This window comes from Diabrotica undecimpunctata, chromosome 4 (genome assembly GCF_040954645.1).
Source record: "Diabrotica undecimpunctata isolate CICGRU chromosome 4, icDiaUnde3, whole genome shotgun sequence".
Classification (NCBI taxonomy): Eukaryota; Metazoa; Arthropoda; class Insecta; order Coleoptera; family Chrysomelidae; genus Diabrotica; species Diabrotica undecimpunctata.
In genome coordinates, this window is record NC_092806.1 from 68,410,687 (window position 1) to 68,432,760 (window position 22,074).

General features: G+C 29.3%; 1 protein-coding gene across 5 annotated transcripts in view; it reads left to right on the plus strand.

The window, feature by feature from the left end:
• LOC140439632 (uncharacterized) overlaps positions 1 to 18,592 on the plus strand; it is a 159,372-nt gene extending 140,780 nt beyond the window's left edge. For all 5 annotated transcript variants that reach the window (XM_072529668.1, XM_072529669.1, XM_072529667.1 and 2 more), the window contains 4 exons: positions 247 to 1,103; positions 1,641 to 2,022; positions 9,639 to 9,873; positions 13,000 to 18,592. In XM_072529668.1, the coding sequence (XP_072385769.1) occupies positions 267 to 1,103; positions 1,641 to 2,022; positions 9,639 to 9,873; positions 13,000 to 13,288 (1,743 nt within the window). In that variant the 5' untranslated portion in view covers positions 247 to 266 and the 3' untranslated portion in view covers positions 13,289 to 18,592. The remainder of the gene's footprint in view (positions 1 to 246; positions 1,104 to 1,640; positions 2,023 to 9,638; positions 9,874 to 12,999) is intronic.
• The last annotated feature ends 3,482 nt before the right edge of the window (positions 18,593 to 22,074 follow it).

Sequence of the window (22,074 nt, forward strand, 5' to 3'; positions counted from 1 at the left end):
AGTAATTCGTCTATATGAATATTGATGTGCCTGTCCAATATGTGATGAGTTACAGTCTTCACAATTTATTTTTATAAACTACATCTGATTGATTGCCTTTATTTGAATTTTGAAAAATATTAGATGTTTTTGGTGATTTATGGCCAAAATTTATGTTATACCTAGTTAACAAACAAAAATGCTATCTAATAAATATTTACATTTTTTACTATAAACATTATCCAATAAAAAAACTTTTTCTTTCAGTATTGTGATTTTCCAAGAAAATGGCCACCGCCCAGCAGTTTTGCCTCCGTTGGAACAATCACCGATCCAATCTTCTCACAGTATTTGACGAGCTTCTTCAAAATGAAGCATTTACAGATGTCACCCTGGCATGCGATGGTGGTTCTCCCATTAAGTGCCACAGAATGGTACTAGCGGCCTGTTCTCCATATTTTCAAAACCTATTCACCGACTTGCCTTGCAAACATCCTGTAGTAGTACTCAAAGACGTTAAGCATGTAGAAATTAAAGCTATTCTAGAATATATGTACAGAGGAGAGGTAAATGTAGCGCAAGATCAACTAGCTGCTTTACTTAAAGTAGCTGAGGCTCTTAAAGTAAAAGGATTAGTAGAGGAAAATAGATCCAATAGAAGTCCCAAAGAGGAAGAAGCTATGGATCATTCACCTTCCATATCGACTTCAAGTTCTGTAATGCAAAATATTGTGCACAGTAGCAGCAATACTTCACCACCTCATTCAACGAATACTCTTTATAAGAATTCCTACAATATGTACAACAACAAACCTCCCCAAGACTCTAGGTTAAACCTGCCTATGTGGGCTATGCCCGGTCTACCTCTTCCTTCTCACGCTTCTTCACAAATTCCTACTAATAACCATCCTAGCACAGCAATGCTCGGTGGTTGTTACGATGTTGCCACGTCCGATATGTCGCCGTTAAAAAGAAAAAAATTGTCCAGTTTGCTCATGCATAGAGATACACCAATCTTGAGGACTGTTTTAGGGCAGGGTCAAGCCGATTCCTCGCAACCAGTTAGTTTAGTTTGTCACCCCGATAGCGCCGAACAAAGTAACGGAAATGAAGACAGACTGAAGGTAAGATATAAAAAAATCAATTAATATCTCTTTATAATACCAAGCTTATACATATCTTGAAATATTTTTTGATTATATTAGTTATAGATAATTCATCATTTTTAAGATATGTTTATTTTTCTCTCAGTATCAAATGATTCCCCTTTTCTAGGATACTGACCACTTCATTAAACTCTATCTACTCCATTATGACTTTCCATATAATAATTTCTGATTATTTTGCTTAGATTAATTTTCCAAAACATTCTCATACTAATTTGGAGGCTGATGATGACTTTGTGAAATGACAAATGATGATAATAAAAATAGTCCAGTATTTTGAGTATTTTAAGAATAACAAATCGACTAACAACATTAATATTATAAATATCTCCAGCGAACTGTAAATTTCATTATTGGTTGCCTTCTAATCATATCTAATTTATCCCACATAATACTGACTAACTAACTGAATGAATATAGCTTGTAACTGATTTTTATTTGTATAATCTTACCGAATCGTCAAATATATGATCTAATTTTAAGTTAAAATTTCAGCATATGAAAAACGAACCTTCAGAAGATGCTCAATCCCCTTACACAGACTTCACTCCCATGAACGACGACGAAGAAAAATCTAAACTAGCAATTCCCTCCTCGTCTCCTCAGTCGTTTTCTCGCGAAATGCGTGCTGTTCCACCAGGTATAGCCCCATACGTACCTAATCAGGTTCCTGAATATAAGAGATATAAACAGTACACCAGAGACGAGATCATGGCAGCTATTGAAGCTGTAAGGAACGGCATGTCTGCCCTGCAAGCTGCGAGAAAATACCGTGTGCCTTCGAGAACGCTATACGATAAAGTCAAAAAGTTAGGAATAACGACTAGTAGACCTTTTAAGCGAGGATCTAATGGAAGCTCATCTTGTTTTTCTTATGGTAAGTGTGTCCCTTAAGCTGAATTAATATTTACTAACAATGTTTTCCTTCTATGTATGTATTTTAGATCAAAGCAGATATTTTTTCTTTGTTGTGTTATACACTTTTCACCAACGGTACTCAATTTTTTTTGGCAGTTTTGTTTATCCTCTTATTACTTCAGTTATATTAACAGTACTTAAAGTAACCCCTCTTATTTCCTATCATTATAATATAGTAATCGAATTTAGTATTCGAATGTGGCTAAGAAGCAATCTGGTGGATATTGCTTAAGAGTCGAATCGTGAAGGATATGAACACCTTTCGGGTTGGGGCGATACAAAAAGGGGAATCTGAGCTAGTTTATCTACTGTAATATGGTGCGGACTTTATTAAGATAGTAAATGTTATTCTTATTGTATAAGTCCAAATATTATTTTCTTCAATTGTTTTTTTTTGTTGATGTTCAAGACTTGTTTCCTCAGTTACTAGCGTTATGCTGGTTTGTCTACGGCTTACTATTATAATTTGATAACAATTGCACATTTACATTTGATTAAAATATTAGATGATATCTGTTTATTTAATATTTAAATATATATATATATATATATATATATATATATATATATATATATATTGTTATGATGTGTTTTTTTGTTTGAATGATGAGCAATGAGTATTTTTAATAATATATAGGGTTTTTATCGCGGTTCTCAAAGAATTAGCTTGTAAGTACTTTTTTAAATTATCTTTATTATAACTATTATGAAACACATATATATATCTAACCTAGTCAATGTAAATTTTAAATAAACTATCTTTAAACTGATATTCTTATAAAACTAATTAAATTCTATAGACAATCTAAAATTTAAACAAACTATCTTCAAAATTGAAATTGTTATGACACTAACTAAATTATATTAACAAAATTTTGTACCTTTCTTTCACTGAATGCCTAAATGAACTGTTTTCCACTAAGTATATAGATTCTAATCACCACTGAATGTCTTCGTACTTCAGTTATCCTTGTTTTTTTTGTGAAATTACTTTTTTCAATTATCAGCTTCTACCAATTTAAGATATATTTTTCTTCACCAGCATCTATACACCACCAACCAAACCAGCAAACAGCATTTATATTTATTCTTCTTTTCAATATACCAATATCCAATTATTATAAGTTGATTTATACTAATCTCCAACCATAATATAATTTAATTTCTTCCAATATACTTTTTTTAATCTTCAATAATCATTTGTGTATAATTATAAATGTGCATTAAATTATATGCATAATTTTTAATCTTCATTTAACTCACTATATTAAACAATTGGACTATTTGTACTTGATTCACTGACTCTAACTAACTTTCATAATAAACTGCTTGACTTCTGACTAAAAAACTTAAAAACTGACCAAAAACTCTTCTGACTGCACTATCTAAAACTTTTCTGACTAAAAACTTTCAAAAACTGCCATCTTGAATCCAAATCACGGGTATTTATATGTTTTTGAATTTCTAGAACCATCTCGTAAGATATCATGTTCCAATTTTTTCTATTTAATACTTGTCTGAATTTTCTGGAACAAACCATTTCGCAAACATGGCCATCTCCGGAGATCCAGAGAATTCCATTCTTTTCTATTAATAATTTTGTTTACATTTAGGCTATTCAGATCAGAATATATAATTAAATTAGTAACTTAACATTCTAATTTAATAAAATACACATTTCAAACAATATATTATTATAACCCACTTTATATTCGTAAATATTTTTAAACGTCACTTCAGAGTATAAATATCTGTCAAATTTCGAGAGTATTTTTGGTTGCCTAGGCACATGGCTCACTTAAATCTATCTACCACATTATAATTACTAAAATACAACTTTTTACACTTAATTATATGCTAATTTATTAAAAATACCCTCACATAAATATATTTTTATTAAATTCTCTAGTATATAACTTATTTAAAACAACCAAATATCTAATATTATGTAGTATATAACTTATAAATTATTTTCTATAAACCCCAATTGTCACAATACCCCAAAATAATATTTAAAATAAATAATTTACTTATTATTTTTTTAAATATTAATTTTCTCATACCTTATTAAATTTAATAAATCAAATTTTTTTTTTATTTAAAATGTGTTAAATACATCCCTGTTCGCTGTCTATGTCAAAGCAGAGAACAACGGATCACAGTTCGGCTATTCTATGGTCAAACTGTCATGTCAAATGAAACAATGGATGCGATATCAGAGAATAAAATATAACCTTAATTAAAATATAATAGATATTGTGTTCTGTTTATTTATAGACAAAATCTAGGAATTATTTCCATTCAAAATAACTTTCATCAATATAAATTGGTAAGTTTTTCCACTTTATTATATTAGAAAGACATTTACACAATCAATTCTGTATCTAACCCCAAAATTATGATTTTTAGGGCACAAACAATTTCCATATGTATAAAATTCAACAAGTATGATGTCAAATTGATTCAAAATAATGAAATCTACCATCTATTTAACAAATCAAGTCTATTGAATAAAATGGATATATCAGTAAGATGTTAGTGTTAAGTTTATAACCTAGATATATCATTACTTTTTGAAAAATTGTACATTTTTCTTGATTTATTTTTAGTCCAACTTTGTCTAATCTATTTATTATAATTTTTAGGTGTTTCTCATGATCTTCAGCCGTTTTAGAAAAAATGAATATATCATCAATGTAGTGAATTACAAAATGTTCATATTGATCCAAAATATCATGAAGACATCTACATAGAGCACTGCAAGATGATTGAAGTCCAAATGGTACTACTTTGAATTGATATACTACTCCATCTATCTGAAATCCTGTATACTGTCTACTTTTTCTTTCTAGAGGTATTAACCAGAAACTATGCTGTAAATCGATTTTAGTGAAAAATGACATTCCTGTAATTCTTCCTAATATTCCATCTATACTCATTGGTGCTTCAAATTGCTTTTCAGTAATCTTGTTAATATTCCTTGCATCCAAACATAACCTGATTTCACCTGATCTTTTTCGTACTACTACTATGGGGTTAATAAAACGTGTGTCTGCCTTCTCAATGATCCCATCTTCTAACATATTATTAATTGTTTTGTTTACTTCTTCTCTGTATTTATATGGTATTGGGTATGATTTTGTTTTAAAATCTTTTTCTTCTTTAACTTTTATACTATGGATATAATTTTGTGCAATTCTATTTTCTTTATTGACAAGTCCCTTGTGTTGCTGCAATATGGAAATGACTATTGATTTATATTCTTCAGGGCAATTTAAAACTTTTATCATATCTTCTTCTTTATAAATAAAATTATTCTTCATTATGTACTCATTATTCCTTGCTTCCAATTTTACGCACTCCGCCTCGTAGGCATCCATCTGCTTAAAATTTCCATTCCTTAAATATTCACTACAATAATTATTCTTTACATTCTTTTGGGACATAGCCCTATCATCAAAATACATTTCTTCTTCATAAACATCATTATTTTCTTTTAATAATATCCTATCAACTCTTATTCCTTCTTCTACCTCATCTTTCTGCATAAATTTAATTATTTGCCCTTCCAAAGTTACCATTTTTTCTTCAAAATCTATCTTTACTTTCTTCTTTTCCAATTCATCATTTCCCATTAATATATCAACACATAAATCCTTGACAATAAATCCTTGCATATTAATTTCTTTATTAAGAATATTAATTTTAAAATTGGCTAGTTTATCAATTTCACCCAACTTCTTATTATTTGCACCAATAATTTTAATTTTTGGAATCTTTATTATATCTGATAATTTTAATGTATTAAAAATAAAATTCTCCGAGACTAAAGTACTTTCTGAACCAGTATCTATCATAATCTTAATCATTTTATTTTTGGCCAAAGCATTTATATAAATTAAATTAATAGATTCAATAATTTTATCTTCATCTAGAGAAATAAATTCAGAAGGTTTTTCATAATAGCAATGGCCTAACTTGTAATTCAGAAAGTTTACTGCACAAAATTTTGATTATTAGAATTGTCAGATTGTATCTGACCACTTGGATCTGATGTCCTATGTCTTTCCCTACTATGACTTCTACTCACATTCTCCTGCCTTGTACTACTTCGTTCCCTGCCTTCGCAGCTTCTATTCCTTCGAACACAATTTACCTGTCTGTTATAGTTAGGTCGCTCTGTATTTCTTCTATTGTTAAAATCTTGTCTATTATTATTAGTACTGTTATTAAAATGTTGTCTATTATAATTAGTATTATTAAAATTTTGTCTATTATAACTAGTATTATTATTAAAGTTCTGTCTATTTGGATTACTGTTATTATTATTAAAATTTTGTAAACTATCACCATATCTATTATATGATTGTCTATATTGTTGATTATCATTTCTATTATATTGAAAGTTATTATTGTTTTTTCTGTTGTTATTATTACTTGTCATATTGCCTCTTTGTATTCTTTGAATAAAATTAACAAAACTATCTATTGTTTGAATATTTTGTACAGTTACGGTTTGCACAACATCAGCATCAAAATGTCTAGATACATTTAAGACTGTTTCATCCTCTCTAAGTGGTGGTTCTAAATATTTTGCAACTGTTATCAATTTCAATGCATAATCTACCATATTTGATTTTAAATTTTGATTATACTTTCCAAAATATAGAATTTCTCTAAACTTTGCTTGCTCTAATTCACCCCAATAATAATTTAAAAATTTATTTTCAAATGTTTGAAAATTATCTAAATCATTTTCAATACTAGTAAACCAAGTTGCTGCATTGTCATTTAATGTCACTCTAATATAATCTTTAATATCATTAATATTATTCACAAATCTTAATTTATGTTTTAAACTATTTATGTATACTCTAGGATGCAAATTTTTTATATTACCAGAGAATTTAATCCCAGTCTCATTTGTTAAATTTAAGTAAGGTCTCCCTATGTCTCTCATTTGTGAAATATCATCTATTCTCTGTTCCACATTTCTTATTTGATTACTATTTATTTGGATATTTTGTTGTATATCGTCTAATTTTTCTTCTGTGTTTCTCCTGTCTTCGTTAATTTTTACTTCTAAGTTACATTTTTGTAACTCTATTTTCTGTTCTATATCTATCTTATTATCTTGAATAATCCTCTTTACTTCTGTCCTCTCATTTTCTATCCTTTTCTTGTAGTCATTCCGTATACTTTTTATTTCATTTGCTACTTTTTTCTCTGCAGCTTCAAGTTTTTTATCCATTTGTTTTACAATTTTATTATTATTATCTTCTATTTTCTTCTCTAATTTTCTATGATTCTCTTCCAATTTCTGTTCCATTTTTTTCATGTCTTCTTTGACTTCTTTTGAATTCTGTTCCATTTTTTGTTCTATTTTTTTTATGTCTTCTTTGACTTCTTTTGAATTCTCTTCCATTTTTTGTTCTATTTTTTTCATGTCTTCTTTGACTTCTTTTGACTTCTCTTCCATTTTTTTCGTATTCTCTTCTATTGTCTTGTTCATCTGCATCATTAATGACATCAAAGCTGCCATATTGACATTTTCCTCTCTTTCTGGATTCATTTCTGCAGTATCTTGTGGAACTTGAACTAAACTCTCCTCTTGTATAGGTTGTGTTTCTACTTCCACATCTTCTTCATTCTTTTTGCTTCTTGTACCTTTCTTTCCTTGAGACATTTTGAGACTTTACTTGTTCAAATATAATTAAAATTAAAATCTATACTTTTTCTTTCTACTGATAATTAATTTAATTATATGAGAGCACTTATCTTCCCAAACTAATTCTTTTAAATAGAGAGCCACCGCGTTGGGTGCCAATATTGTTATGATGTGTTTTTTTGTTTGAATGATGAGCAATGAGTATTTTTAATAATATATAGGGTTTTTATCGCGGTTCTCAAAGAATTAGCTTGTAAGTACTTTTTTAAATTATCTTTATTATAACTATTATGAAACACATATATATATCTAACCTAGTCAATGTAAATTTTAAATAAACTATCTTTAAACTGATATTCTTATAAAACTAATTAAATTCTATAGACAATCTAAAATTTAAACAAACTATCTTCAAAATTGAAATTGTTATGACACTAACTAAATTATATTAACAAAATTTTGTACCTTTCTTTCACTGAATGCCTAAATGAACTGTTTTCCACTAAGTATATAGATTCTAATCACCACTGAATGTCTTCGTACTTCAGTTATCCTTGTTTTTTTTGTGAAATTACTTTTTTCAATTATCAGCTTCTACCAATTTAAGATATATTTTTCTTCACCAGCATCTATACACCACCAACCAAACCAGCAAACAGCATTTATATTTATTCTTCTTTTCAATATACCAATATCCAATTATTATAAGTTGATTTATACTAATCTCCAACCATAATATAATTTAATTTCTTCCAATATACTTTTTTTAATCTTCAATAATCATTTGTGTATAATTATAAATGTGCATTAAATTATATGCATAATTTTTAATCTTCATTTAACTCACTATATTAAACAATTGGACTATTTGTACTTGATTCACTGACTCTAACTAACTTTCATAATAAACTGCTTGACTTCTGACTAAAAAACTTAAAAACTGACCAAAAACTCTTCTGACTGCACTATCTAAAACTTTTCTGACTAAAAACTTTCAAAAACTGCCATCTTGAATCCAAATCACGGGTATTTATATGTTTTTGAATTTCTAGAACCATCTCGTAAGATATCATGTTCCAATTTTTTCTATTTAATACTTGTCTGAATTTTCTGGAACAAACCATTTCGCAAACATGGCCATCTCCGGAGATCCAGAGAATTCCATTCTTTTCTATTAATAATTTTGTTTACATTTAGGCTATTCAGATCAGAATATATAATTAAATTAGTAACTTAACATTCTAATTTAATAAAATACACATTTCAAACAATATATTATTATAACCCACTTTATATTCGTAAATATTTTTAAACGTCACTTCAGAGTATAAATATCTGTCAAATTTCGAGAGTATTTTTGGTTGCCTAGGCACATGGCTCACTTAAATCTATCTACCACATTATAATTACTAAAATACAACTTTTTACACTTAATTATATGCTAATTTATTAAAAATACCCTCACATAAATATATTTTTATTAAATTCTCTAGTATATAACTTATTTAAAACAACCAAATATCTAATATTATGTAGTATATAACTTATAAATTATTTTCTATAAACCCCAATTGTCACAATATATATATATATATATATATTGGTATACCGGTTATACTGTTCCCCTATAGGCTGATCAGTCTCCAGCGTATTCTAGTCTAAACAGCAATTTCATTTTAGAATTTTAACCTAGTGCGTTATCCTTTTTATTTTTCTGTACACCGGTCCAGGACTCAAACGAACTTCTACTAGAGTATTTCAGCAGTGCAGCGAAATGAGAATCGACCACCTGCCCCGCTTGGCTATCTGACCGACTTATTTAAATATATACTTTGGTTATATATTCCATACTTCATGTCAAATACAAATAAAAATCACTATAGAATTTTTATTACTTTTTTATGCAGGATCACCCTACAGTGGACATCTTTCTGAATCCGACGAAAATCCTAACAATTCCTCTCTATTAGAGGCAAGCAGTTTCCTGCAACACGCTTTAGATGGGAGAGGAGGAGATGAACGTGAAGCTTTAGCAGCAATGGCCGCTGCAGCAGCTGCCCATGCAATAGCTTCAGGACATTCGACAAGTCCAAGTAATCTTGGACGAGCCAGAAGCCCAAGTCCTAGCCCCACAATGATCAAGTAAGTCAAAATCAAATATATGTCAATAAAAGATCTAACATGAATTTTAATTTACTACCTATCAGATAAATTTCTAATTTTGCTTCTCAACAAAATGGTGCAACGAAAGAAAATTTTTAGTTGCAATAAGAATGTCACGTTGAATATATTTTCCTAAAAGACTTTTTGCAGATGATTATCCCAGGATATGGTGGTTAAAATTGTAGAAAACCTCAGATTTTTTTTATATCCATAGATTTGCATGTACATTTGAGGGTAAGCTCAATATACCCTCTACTTCAAAATCTACCCTATATCAATATGTGCTAATTATTTTTTAGGGTGAAAACTACCCCTTATTGTCCAAATTTATTTAAGCTAAAAGTAAAGCTTATAACAGATAGCAATAACGCTAAAATATATCGGATAAAGATTATTTGATAGTCTAAAATAATATTCACTAATTTTTTTAATTTACCAACCCTTCGCAACCACCCTTTGTGGTGACTAAAATAAAAGAATATATTATTTTACTGATTTTTAATTAATTGGATATTACAATGTCATATAATTAATATAATTAACATTTTTGAAACGTAATTAATTTGTCTTGTAAGTTGTTTTCAACCCATAGTTTGAATGCATAGATTTTCGTGCAAAAATTTGTAGTTTGGCAGCTCAACTTACCCTGTACTTCAACATCTACCCTTTGTCAATCGATTTATATTATTTAATATGAATATTTTCTGGAATATCATATGTGATTTTGTATAATTTATCTGCCATTACAACCACCCCCTATTATGACTTATTAAAAAATGGTAAAAAATTATTCAATGACATATTAAAATAAATTATAAAACATTAAAAAATAATTGTACATTAAATCCACAAATGTTTTCATAAATATTTACAAATACAAAATTATAAATCATCGCGTGTCCTGATGTCATTATCAATTTCTTTCTCGGCTTGACCTACAATCGGAGCACTATTGTAACAATTTTCTCCCGAACATCTACTACATCTTGGATTGCAAAAAAGCCCAACTTTTCTGCAGCTGCAGAGCTGCAGCTTTATAAGTTCTGGTGCAGTCTTTCTTTGCGTTCTGATTGGTTGCAAACATCCTTCAATATTATCTGCCAACGCCAATCAGTTGAACGAATGTTTTTGCTGCGAAGCCACAGTTGTATCTGATAATAAGTTCTCTTAACGTGTTCATTTAGGGCATCTACAGTGGGAGCAATGGATAATAGTTTAACGGCACTGCTCTCGGTGGTAGCTGGATAATAGTTTAACAGCACTGCTCTCTAGGTAGCTATTACTGTAAAACAAATCTGCTTATTGCCTCAAATTAGAACCTTTTTCAATTAATTCGAAAAAAATTTACCGTTATCATAAAATGCCGAAACTGTATCACATCCAGTGAAAGAATGAGAAAAAACGATTAATTTTGCGCTGTTTAGATAGCAAACTTCAAAACTTATACAATATACGTGCTCCAAAGTTCGAAAAAACAATTTATGGATTCTTTATTCATAATTCCTTTAGTTTTTAAGCTAACAAGTCCTACTTTTGTAGTTAGTTTTAAAAGCTACAAGGTAGAGTATATTATTTTTTTGTTCAGCCGATGGTGCTTTCCATCTCATTCAATTTTTATTCTATAGAAATAAAGAAACAATCAACATGTTCAGTAAAAAAGCTGTTTTTTGTATTTTAGCGTTTTATTTATGTTATTGTGTTTAGAAAAAAAAATAGATTTTTTGAAAAATTCCGAAAATAGTGTCTTCATTTTAAACTCAAATTTTTTCAAAACTAAATCTTCAAAACCAGTTAAACTTCTAGAATATAATGCTTGTATATAAGTGAAGTCAATTCTAAATGAGCAACGAATAGTTTCAACCAGTGTAGTTTTGGTGGGGGTGTGTTGGTTGCTTTTTGCGTCACAAAAAATATAAGCGGACTTTATTTTTGTGATAACTTACCTTAATTTTCATGAAAATCACTTCTATCAATGGTCATTTTTCAAGATTTTCAAAAAAGTTCCTATAAGATTTCCATAAAAAACTTACCGTTTTCCAGTTATTCATCATCTTATATTTAGATCTTTATATTCGATGAAAAAAAGTCTATTTTCGAACAGCCATGCGTTTGTTAATATTAAGTTTACGGATATAATAAAAAACAAATCTCTTTTGTTTTATAAATTTTAGTTTTCCCAAAAAATTTAAATTTTTGGAGTTATTCCCAAAAACCCGTTTAAGAACATGCTTTATTGCCGTGTAATTTGTGAACTTTCATTCACGAATAATTTGCTTTTCAAAAAACTACTAGAAAATGTTTTTGTCTTAAAATTTACTATTTCAGCGATTACCATGTTTTTTTTATTAACATTTTTATCCCCCGAGTTGGGGTGGTAATCACCCTCAGAGGAAAAACAAATATTGGCATAGGGTAGATTTTGATCTTTGAGCTATTTTCTACCTACTGTCACAATTTCAAGCAAATTCATGTATATAACAAGAATTCTGAACAGAAAACAGTCATATCGCCTAAACTTTAGGTGGCTGTGCCTGGACTTATCAACATTTTCCCCTGTTTGGAAAGAAAATGTCAAGTTCTTTTCCTGTACAGGGTTTTTTCAAACAATTATATCTTTTGACTTATAAAGTTATTACTCTGTATTGTGTTACCTTAGAAACTACGTAATTAAAGCTACAACGTTGTATTAAAAACGAGAAATGTCAAAAATTGGACTTACCAACTTCTTTCTCTGTGGTCTTCAATTTGCATAAATAAATATGCCGACATTATGACCGATTAGAATGTATTAGCAATCAACTACGTGAAGGAGAGAAAGAGAGAGAGAGAGAGAGAGAGAGAGAGAGAGAGAGAGAGAAAGAAAATATAGAATAAACTAATGATATTACAAAATATATTAATATAAAAATTTAATAAGAATATCGATGACGAAGTGATGATGAGTGACAACTCAGAAACAAATGACATTTATGTAAAGACTGTTTAAGAAAACAAGACAAGTAATTGAATTCATCAGTTAAGTGTGATATAGAAACAGTTATTAGCATTATATATCATATCCTCTGAAAATAGATTCTCATTTTTAAATTGTATTTTTAATTGCAGATACATGAGACATGCAAGTTTGACTCCTTCTCCAGCCCCAGGCAGTGACCACCACCATTCCCACAGCGAGACAAATGGAAGTTCGGAGAGAGATCATGAAGAAGAAGAAGATCAGGTCGAAGATCTATCAATAAACAGAAAGGAGCAACACAGAGAAAGAGAATCGACAAGAGTAATAATGCCTCCTATGAATCAAGTGTCTGCAATAATGAAAAAGGAGGAACTACTAATAGACAGCCTCAAAGAAGAAGCACGGAGAGAAGTAACCTTAGACTGTGAAGGCGAATAATGTGTAATAAACATTGTCTGGACTCTGTTGAGAAGTTTTAAAACCAGTGTTAAATTTTATGATATATAGTTTATTATTTTGAGAAATGCAACCTCGATTGACTGATGTTCAGTGCAATATGTTTTAATGCCGTACTCACTTTTTACTATTAGCTCTTAGAGTAGAAAATATGACGAATGAACTAAATGTGCTGGAGATATTGCTTCTATCGGTATTATGTGACATAAAAACAATGTTATGGGGTTATATATAATAAGATTACACGTTTTATACAAATCAAATTTAATTGGAGTTGATATAAAACCGTCGTTTTTTTGAAAAATTCTATTTTGCAATTATATCAAGTAAAAATGTAAATTAAATATACGCCCAGTTAACAACTACGTTTTTAACATATCTCTTGTGGCTATAAACAAAATATTATTACGCATCTGCAAGTGAACAGATAAAAGCGTTGTCTACATTTGATAAAATCTACCTGAGCAGATCTAAATTTATGAATAAAATAATAACGGAGTCATTGTTTGTTGTAATCTGATTACAAACTGATTCAGTAGTTTCATAGTAGCCAATTTTGTTTAACTTATAAATTCTTATTGTAGATTTTTAGTCGGGTTTCAAACCTTTTTAAATTTTAGATGTTGTTCTTTTTCGATATCCTTTTTCGCTATATTAAAGTAAGATGCAAATATTCCAAATATTTTACAACTATTTTGTTAATATATACTCGTAATTATAAAGATTTTTAAGTTTATGTGGTTATTCTGGTTATATTTTATAAATACAATATGTTTTAGAATGATGAGTTAATATATTATTTTAATTTTTAATAAATTGCAGGTAAAATAGACGTATCATAATGAAACTAACAGGTTAAAAATTCCATTAATTTTTTTTTAATTTCGCAATTTTTAGTTTTTAATTCATTTTTGGCAAATATTTGTGAGCACTTTCAAAGTGAACTACTTTAATATGTTTATTCTTTCTAGTAATTGAAAATAAGAATCTTACATACAGTTTTTATTAATCGTGGAAGTTAATAAATAAAAAATGTAACTACAATTGTGAAAATGAATAAATCGTTCACTTAAAAAAGATACATCAAAAGACCACAAGACACTAGTATTCGTTGGTTTATTTTAAATTTTTTTGATGAAGTATTTTTTCTATGTACTTTAAAAAGCGCCTAAGAAATATACGTATTTTTGAAATTGTCACATATTTCCAGCCATTTGTAGTTCTCATATTTAACTAGTGTTTAATTGTAACGTGTGCCTACATGGAATGCTTGCAACGCATTGAGACCAGCTCATATTTTTGCTACAAGTTCCTCTGCATATAGAGAGCCCGACGATAATAAGACTGATAGATATTAACTAATATTTTTTTACATGAGACTGATGATATAAAAATAATTAGACAAAGCAAAGAGGGTGGTCGCATGCTTGAGCATATCATTTTGCGGGATGTTTTCCCTGCGTATAGACCAGATAAAAGAACATATCGATATGCCCGTAGTTAAGACTTAAATATTTATCAATGCCAAAAATTTTTACGAAAACTCTTTACCAATTGAAAACAGCTGGAACCGTTCTTGAATTAGTAAAGGACTTTTACGGAAAAAAATTTGAATTGCTAAATCCTATTCGTGACTGGTCGCAGGGAACACATTTACCGGGTGTTATATCTTAAAAAAGATGTAAATATTTTTTTACTTTTATTAATTATTGCTGAGGGGCATTAAGCCAGAAATTTTAGAGGTACTGAATTTTTTTAAGTAACATTAATTGAAGATTTTGTCATCAGCGTCCTACACATATATGATCTCAAATAGGATAAAAAAATTATTAAATAATTATAGTTTATTTTTTTGAAGTTCTTTTCGATGATTCCGATAAAACTTAGCGCCAGATGTAAAACTTATATGTAACAAATGTAGTATACAAACAATAAATAGGGTCCATAAAAATAAAAAATTACTGTATTCTACTGTATTATGTTATATTTATAATAATATATAGAACAGCATTCAAATTTCTCTTTTCCAATAAACTCTTTTAATTTATGAGTCATATGATGGCTTATAATTATAAGTTTTATGTTTTCCAGTTAGTGGATTATGATGTTATCTAGTGTAGCTTTATACCAATTTAAATATTGCCATTTTACATAATTTAAATTTCTTTAGTCCTTAAAGTCCTTTAATTTTTAGCTTGGCTGATTTATGGTTTGCTTAATTAAATTTGGTTTTAAGAGAATCAACTTAGTTTTTCTATTCCCGTTTAATCCTCCGTCTTCATAAAAATGACTTGACATAATGGTTTTTTCTTCTCAGTAAACTACTGCCCTGCTACTGAAACTTTGTTTTTAATGAGTATTCATCTTCCTAGTGCACTAGTGTTCTATTTGTTTTACTTATCATTGTCTTTGATATTCTTTTGTATCAATCAATATTGAAATTGTTTGTATTTATAGATACGACGAAACATTTTATAAACTCTAAAATAGAGAAGAGTGGGGGATAAAAATTGTTATTAGTAAAAGATAAATAATATAGATTACATACGTGCCTTTACAATGTAACATTTAGCTATGTTCTACTTTGTGAAATCATCGAAAAGAACTGCATACTAAAGTGTATCCGAGACTGACTAGAGTCTGGCTAAAGTTGGTACACACTAAATTTCACACTTTTATTACTTTAAGAAAAAATATAAACTTAGTGTCTGGACCTGTAGAGAAATTATAAATTATGCATAGTTTAGTAGCGGACACCCAGTTTTTATTAGAGGGTTGATTTATAAATTCAGACCTCTATAATTTATATTTCTTCATCGGAAGTAGGTTCAATGTGATTACAATAAATTTATGTGGTTTTGGGGTTTTTTAGGAAACGTATTATACTTCAGTTACTATAGCGTAAGTGAAAATACATTTGTAAGATATTCAATCTGTTGGCTCAATTTTTAAGGCACTGGATAATTGTTAACAGATTTTTCGAGTTTATTGTGTCGTCAAGAGTGTTTTTGTTGCACTTTCGAGAATTTCATAGTTTTTAAAATACCAAATATTTAATTAAACCAAATATATACCTACAGAGTTTTACATAAAGGTTTAAAAGGAATGCATAATTTACCCCAAGTGATAATTATTATAAAACTAAAGAGATTGATTATTTGTAGTTATATTTTACATTTGTTTCCGTACCTGTTCATTTTATTTGCAAATAGAATACCTACTAACTATTCCAGTTCACTTGCAAACGCTGGTTAACTACATTAACCCATTTTATCAGAAATTTGGCCGTTTTTTCAGTTTCCCTCTATATTCTTCCTTTCTTTTAATGATGTCGTAGAAGGTTATATTTTTTGTTTCTCGTAATAAGACCGAAATACTTTTAATACGATTCGTTTTTGTTTCATTATTTGGACGACTACATTGTTAGTTTTATGAGTGATCTATGATATTCTGAGCATTCTTCGATAACACCACAATTCAGATTTTCACTGTAGAACAGTATATACATAGTTATGACAGCTTAACATCTTGTGAATTGTGTAGGGCGTAGATCTTGCTTTTTCGAACGTAATTCGCATGTAAATTCGAGTGTTTCGTATGGTAATTTGAAGAATACTGTTGGCTTGTTCAGCAAATAAACCAACTACTTTTTTGATGTAATTCGCATGTAAATTCTAGTATTAATTTGGAGATCCTGTCTGCTTGTTCAGCAAATAAACCGTATATTTTTCTGAAAATGTATGGTCTGACTACCGATTAATCTTATTTTAAAGCTCTAATTCTCCTGAATAAATTAAATAAGCAAGTAAAATATCAAATTATTTAGTATTATCTTTTATTATCTCCTTTTACTACTATCTTACTTAGGAAGTTATCTATTCATCTATATATCCATTCTTTGGGCTTGGCTACCAAATAACTGTGTTCAACTTCTTTAATAATAATTGTTGTGACTTATCTTTTGTCGTATTTGGTCGTTGAATATTTTTTCCAGTCTTGATTTTCTGACAGATCTTCGCCAGAAGTCCATTTCTAAGGACAATAAGCGAGGTTCTAATAATTTGTTCAGCTGCCATGTTTCGCATCCATACAGTACGATATTTTTAAAGATCGGGTTAAAGAAGTGTTTTTTTTATCGAGATATATTTTTGTACCACAGTATTGAATTTAGACATCGTAGAACCTTTTTCCCTCTTAGTATCTATTTGTTGTTCTATTTTCTTTTCGGTCCAGTCACTATGGTTAGTTGTTGTGCCTAAATATTTGTACTGCCTACAAGCATTAATTACAGTGTTCTCATCTATGATCAGTTTTACTTTAAAATAAGTTTATGTTGATGTTTCGATTTCCACTTCGGAATTCATTCTCAAAATGCAAAACATTTTTGTATTTTGAGAAAGATTTTCGAAATGGACATAGAATGTCAAAATAAACTTAAGTAAAATTGTCACCTTTGTCCTAGGATATAAGCACTTGATCTTCTGCGGAATGGAAGTGTGTACAAAGTATTCTCCTCCAATTTTATGCCCATTCCAGAGCAGGATCTTCTCCACGCCTTCTCAGGGCTTTGTTTATATATTTTTAAACATAACCGATGAAAGACGACATCCCTGCCGCAATCTTTTATAGATTTGTCTCGATATCTGATTTTAGGTCGCTCCTTTCTTCTTCTTCTTCCGAACGGCATGGTTACTTAGCATGGTCATTTAGCATGCTTATTTTAGGAGAATCACTTTCATCCATCCAAATAAGGCTCATTTATTTAAGGTGATTTATTTTGATGGTTTTCACGATATCTGCATCACCAAAAGTCTATAGAGTTCGAAATTATATTCGCCTTCTCCACAGATCCTTCGTTAACTCGGTCATATATGGTCCTCAATATTTTTCTTTCAAATATTTTTTCAACTGCTTTATTTCGGGTTCTTTCAATATTTACGATATCATCAGCGTATCCCATTATTTGTATACTACGCGTATATATCGTACCATTTAAAGTTTATTCCCGAATATCTCATAAATTTTTGCAACGCTAGGTTGAACAGTATGCATGATAGCGCATCTTCCTGGCGCAGTCCTCTGTTAATTGTAAATGGTTCTGAAAGATCTCCTTGCCGATAATTGATGTCTGTCAACAGTATCCAGAGTAGTAACTAGTAATACGAACGTTACCTTAAAATCTACGCTAAGATTTAATGGCAGTCTAGTCGTACTCCCCCGTCGTTTTTTTCTAATATTTGTCCGATGGATGATATGTGATCAATGGTAGACCTGTTTTTCAATAACCCTCTGGTAGGATACTATTACATTGTCAGTAAATTGTCCAATCGTTCGTTAAGTATCAGGGACAAAATTTTGTATTAAATAGGGAAATCCCTCTAAAGTTAGAACAGTCACGCACGATTCATTTTTTGTATATAGAGCATATAACTCCAGTATTTAAATTTTATGGTAAAGCACGTTCTTGTCACGTCTGTATTAATAGTTTATGAAAGAGGGTTACAAACGTTTGCGTATATCTGGCCTGCTCCAGGTGATTTGTTTCTGGCTAGAAATTGATTTGTTTTATTCGTTTCCTCCAAAGTTAGTAGATCAGTTTCCTCCTGTTCTAGTTCTATATCACCTCTATCCTCAGCTCTACTTTCTCCATTGAGTAGCATACTAAAGTATTCCTGCCACGTTTTAAGTACTTCTATTCTATCGTTCGAAAGAATTCCATTATTGAGCCTATTTTCGTAGTAGTGATAATAAATAACATATAAATGGGGTGACTTGCTCGGTAAAGGGTTTTTTAATTATAACCCTACGTATTTTCTGACGGTAAACTCAAAGGATACATAATAAAAGAAACTACAAAGTCTACTACACATGAAAATTTAAATTTTAACTGGCGTTCTTTCCCTTTATATATGATAAAATGAAGATTGTAGGTATATACATGGTTTAAATAAAGTGTTTCACAATTTTCTACATAGCACACCGCCATAGTTATTGTATAAAGTGGCCATTTTTAGCCATAGCTGTGATTTTCTAGACTGATTACTTCACGAGTTTTTCACTAATCAATAATAATTCACTCTGTATACATTTATTGTTTTGTTTTTCATATAACGAATACATACATATTTATTATCAAAATGGCAAAAACAGTAACAAATAATGCCATGCATTATATAGTTAAAAGTATAAATAGAAGGAAATGTTTTTTTTTTTGTAGAAGAGTTCTGTGTAATGTTAGTAAAGACCGGTATGATAAAAATATCCTCAGTTACCAATATTACTAGTTGAATATTTAAGCAATAGATATTCATTTTTGAAAATTACTTTGTTTTGATCCTCACTACTATCTAAAACTTGGACAAACATAATATCTCCCTGTTTGCTTTTTTTTATCTTGTAAACCAAATCTTTCACAGATTATCATTTTATAATGTGGTATCAGATAGAGCAAGTAGTTGCCTTTATTATATAATGTCATTTTTTCTTATAGTTCTTTAAAAATAGTAAATACTGAATCATTTTTTCTGGTTTAGACGATTTTTAGATAAATATCATTATTCTTCATTTATACTTCTAATGAATTATTACCTCTGCTTTTCGATCAACAGCCGAACATCAACCATTGCCTTTCAGCTTTTTTTTTAGGTTATCTAACTTAAATTATCCATTATGTAAACAAACGCGATTCTAGAAATAATTTTTCACCCTGTTTTTGTATTTTTAGTTTATCTGCTCCGTTGTCTTTGTTCTTTTTTCTCAAAATTTACAAGGAAAATAATTTTTTTGTAGTTGGTTGTATACCATAAATCACAAAAATTTTATTTAAAAAATTCTTTATAACAGGTATAACAGTAATATAGAAACCCTATCGGGCTACATCAAAGAAAATTTTCGTAATGACCTTTCCATCATCAGTGCTTTTCTAGGTTTACATGTTTGAAGCCACTATATCTAGGTAAAAACCCTTTAAATATAGATAGATTAATTTAAGTTGCATTTTGGCTGTTAATAAACAAGGATGTTTAAGATATAGACGGAATTTACTTCATGGCAACGTAGCACATCAACACTGGGGTTGCTAGGGCCTTAGACGAAGTGTTTATGAGAACTTGTTAATAGCTACACTTCGTCTAAGCACCTAGCAACCCCAGTGTTGGAGTCCTACGTTGTCATCAAGTAAATTCCGTCTGTAACTTAAACATCCTAGTTTATTAACAGCCAAAATGTAACCAATAATTATTAATGTAATTAATTTATATTTAAAGGGTTTTACTCAGATATTTAGTGGCTTCAAACATGTAAACCTAGAAAAGCACTGATGATGGAATAATAATTTCGAAAATGGTCTATGATGTAGCCCGATAGGGTTAATATATTAGTACCTATACCATTTATAAAAGATTTTTTACTTAAATTTTCTTTTTCTTCGAGTTCTAAAATATTTTTCTTCGACAATATTGTTAGCAAAAGTATCACATTTACAGTAAACTGTTGACACGGAACTCTTCTCGAGTACATGCACTGTTCTAGATTTTTTGTTCCTGTTTATTCCGCCTCTATACCAGGCTTACAACAAAACTTAGCCTGTTTACCACTTTTAGCAGCTCATTATATTACAAATAGTTTGAAACCAAAAGTGCAATTTATATATTGCTAACATTGTTAAAAATGTTATTTATTTGTGTTTGCGTCATTTTATATAAGACTGAGATTTAAAAAAAAAAGTTCGTAAAAATCATTAATATGTGATTTCCGCATCTTATAAATTCACAAGACTAATGTTACAAATAAGATCGTCAAACGTGTACTTAAAAAAGAGAATCAATATATAATTTATTATTACCTACTGCCAATGTTAACTCATTTATATTTTACTGCCTACCAAACTATCTTTTTTTTAATGATACACATACCTAAATATTTTTTTAGAAATTTTGAATTATTGTTTTTTTGCTGGTTTTTCTTCGAGCATTGTTCGTATTCGTCCGTCTTCATTCATTTCTTAGGTTCATTTCGTTGTCCCCATATGCAAATTATTTTATTATTTTAAAACACATATTTTAAAGCTCTCTACTGATTTGAATTCAAACTCTCGTAACTTAATTTTTTTTGTGTTTATGTTCTGTCTATTTAACCTTACCTAATTATTATTGTCTTTATTTATTAGCGGACTTTTCCAATCGCGTCCATAAGTAAAACGAAGCGTTTTACGAAGTATTATCATCTGTAACATCAGAAATTCCATCTACTTGTCTTTAGACGTGCTGCCTGAGATGAGGGTCTTTACTTTAGACATCTTCATCGTCATTATTGCTAAACATTAATTCTTTATCTATCAAATTTATTATAGGATAATACGTGAAAAAAATTATAAACCTATTATATGTAGGTAATGATTTTTACGAAAATATAAAACACAACTACATGGACCAATTTGACAAAAATGTGCCTTTTCTAAACACTTTTCGACATTCCATTAGATTTTATTCCCTAATTTTGAAACAAAAAATTCAAACGCAGAAAATTTTTGATTGACGGAGCAGTTGTGTTTACATTTTTAAATGCCATTTAATTTAAGACTGATTATTTGTTTGTTTATTGTTATTAAAATATTTTTAGAATTTTGTTATACAGGGTTGGTAACATTCAAGATCCATTTTACAAAATGCAATATAAAAGAGATTCTGTATTAAAGCGATTTGTATCTTTAATAATATTAGAATATTTCTAATACATCCGTCTATTATATAATGACAATAATAGGTGCA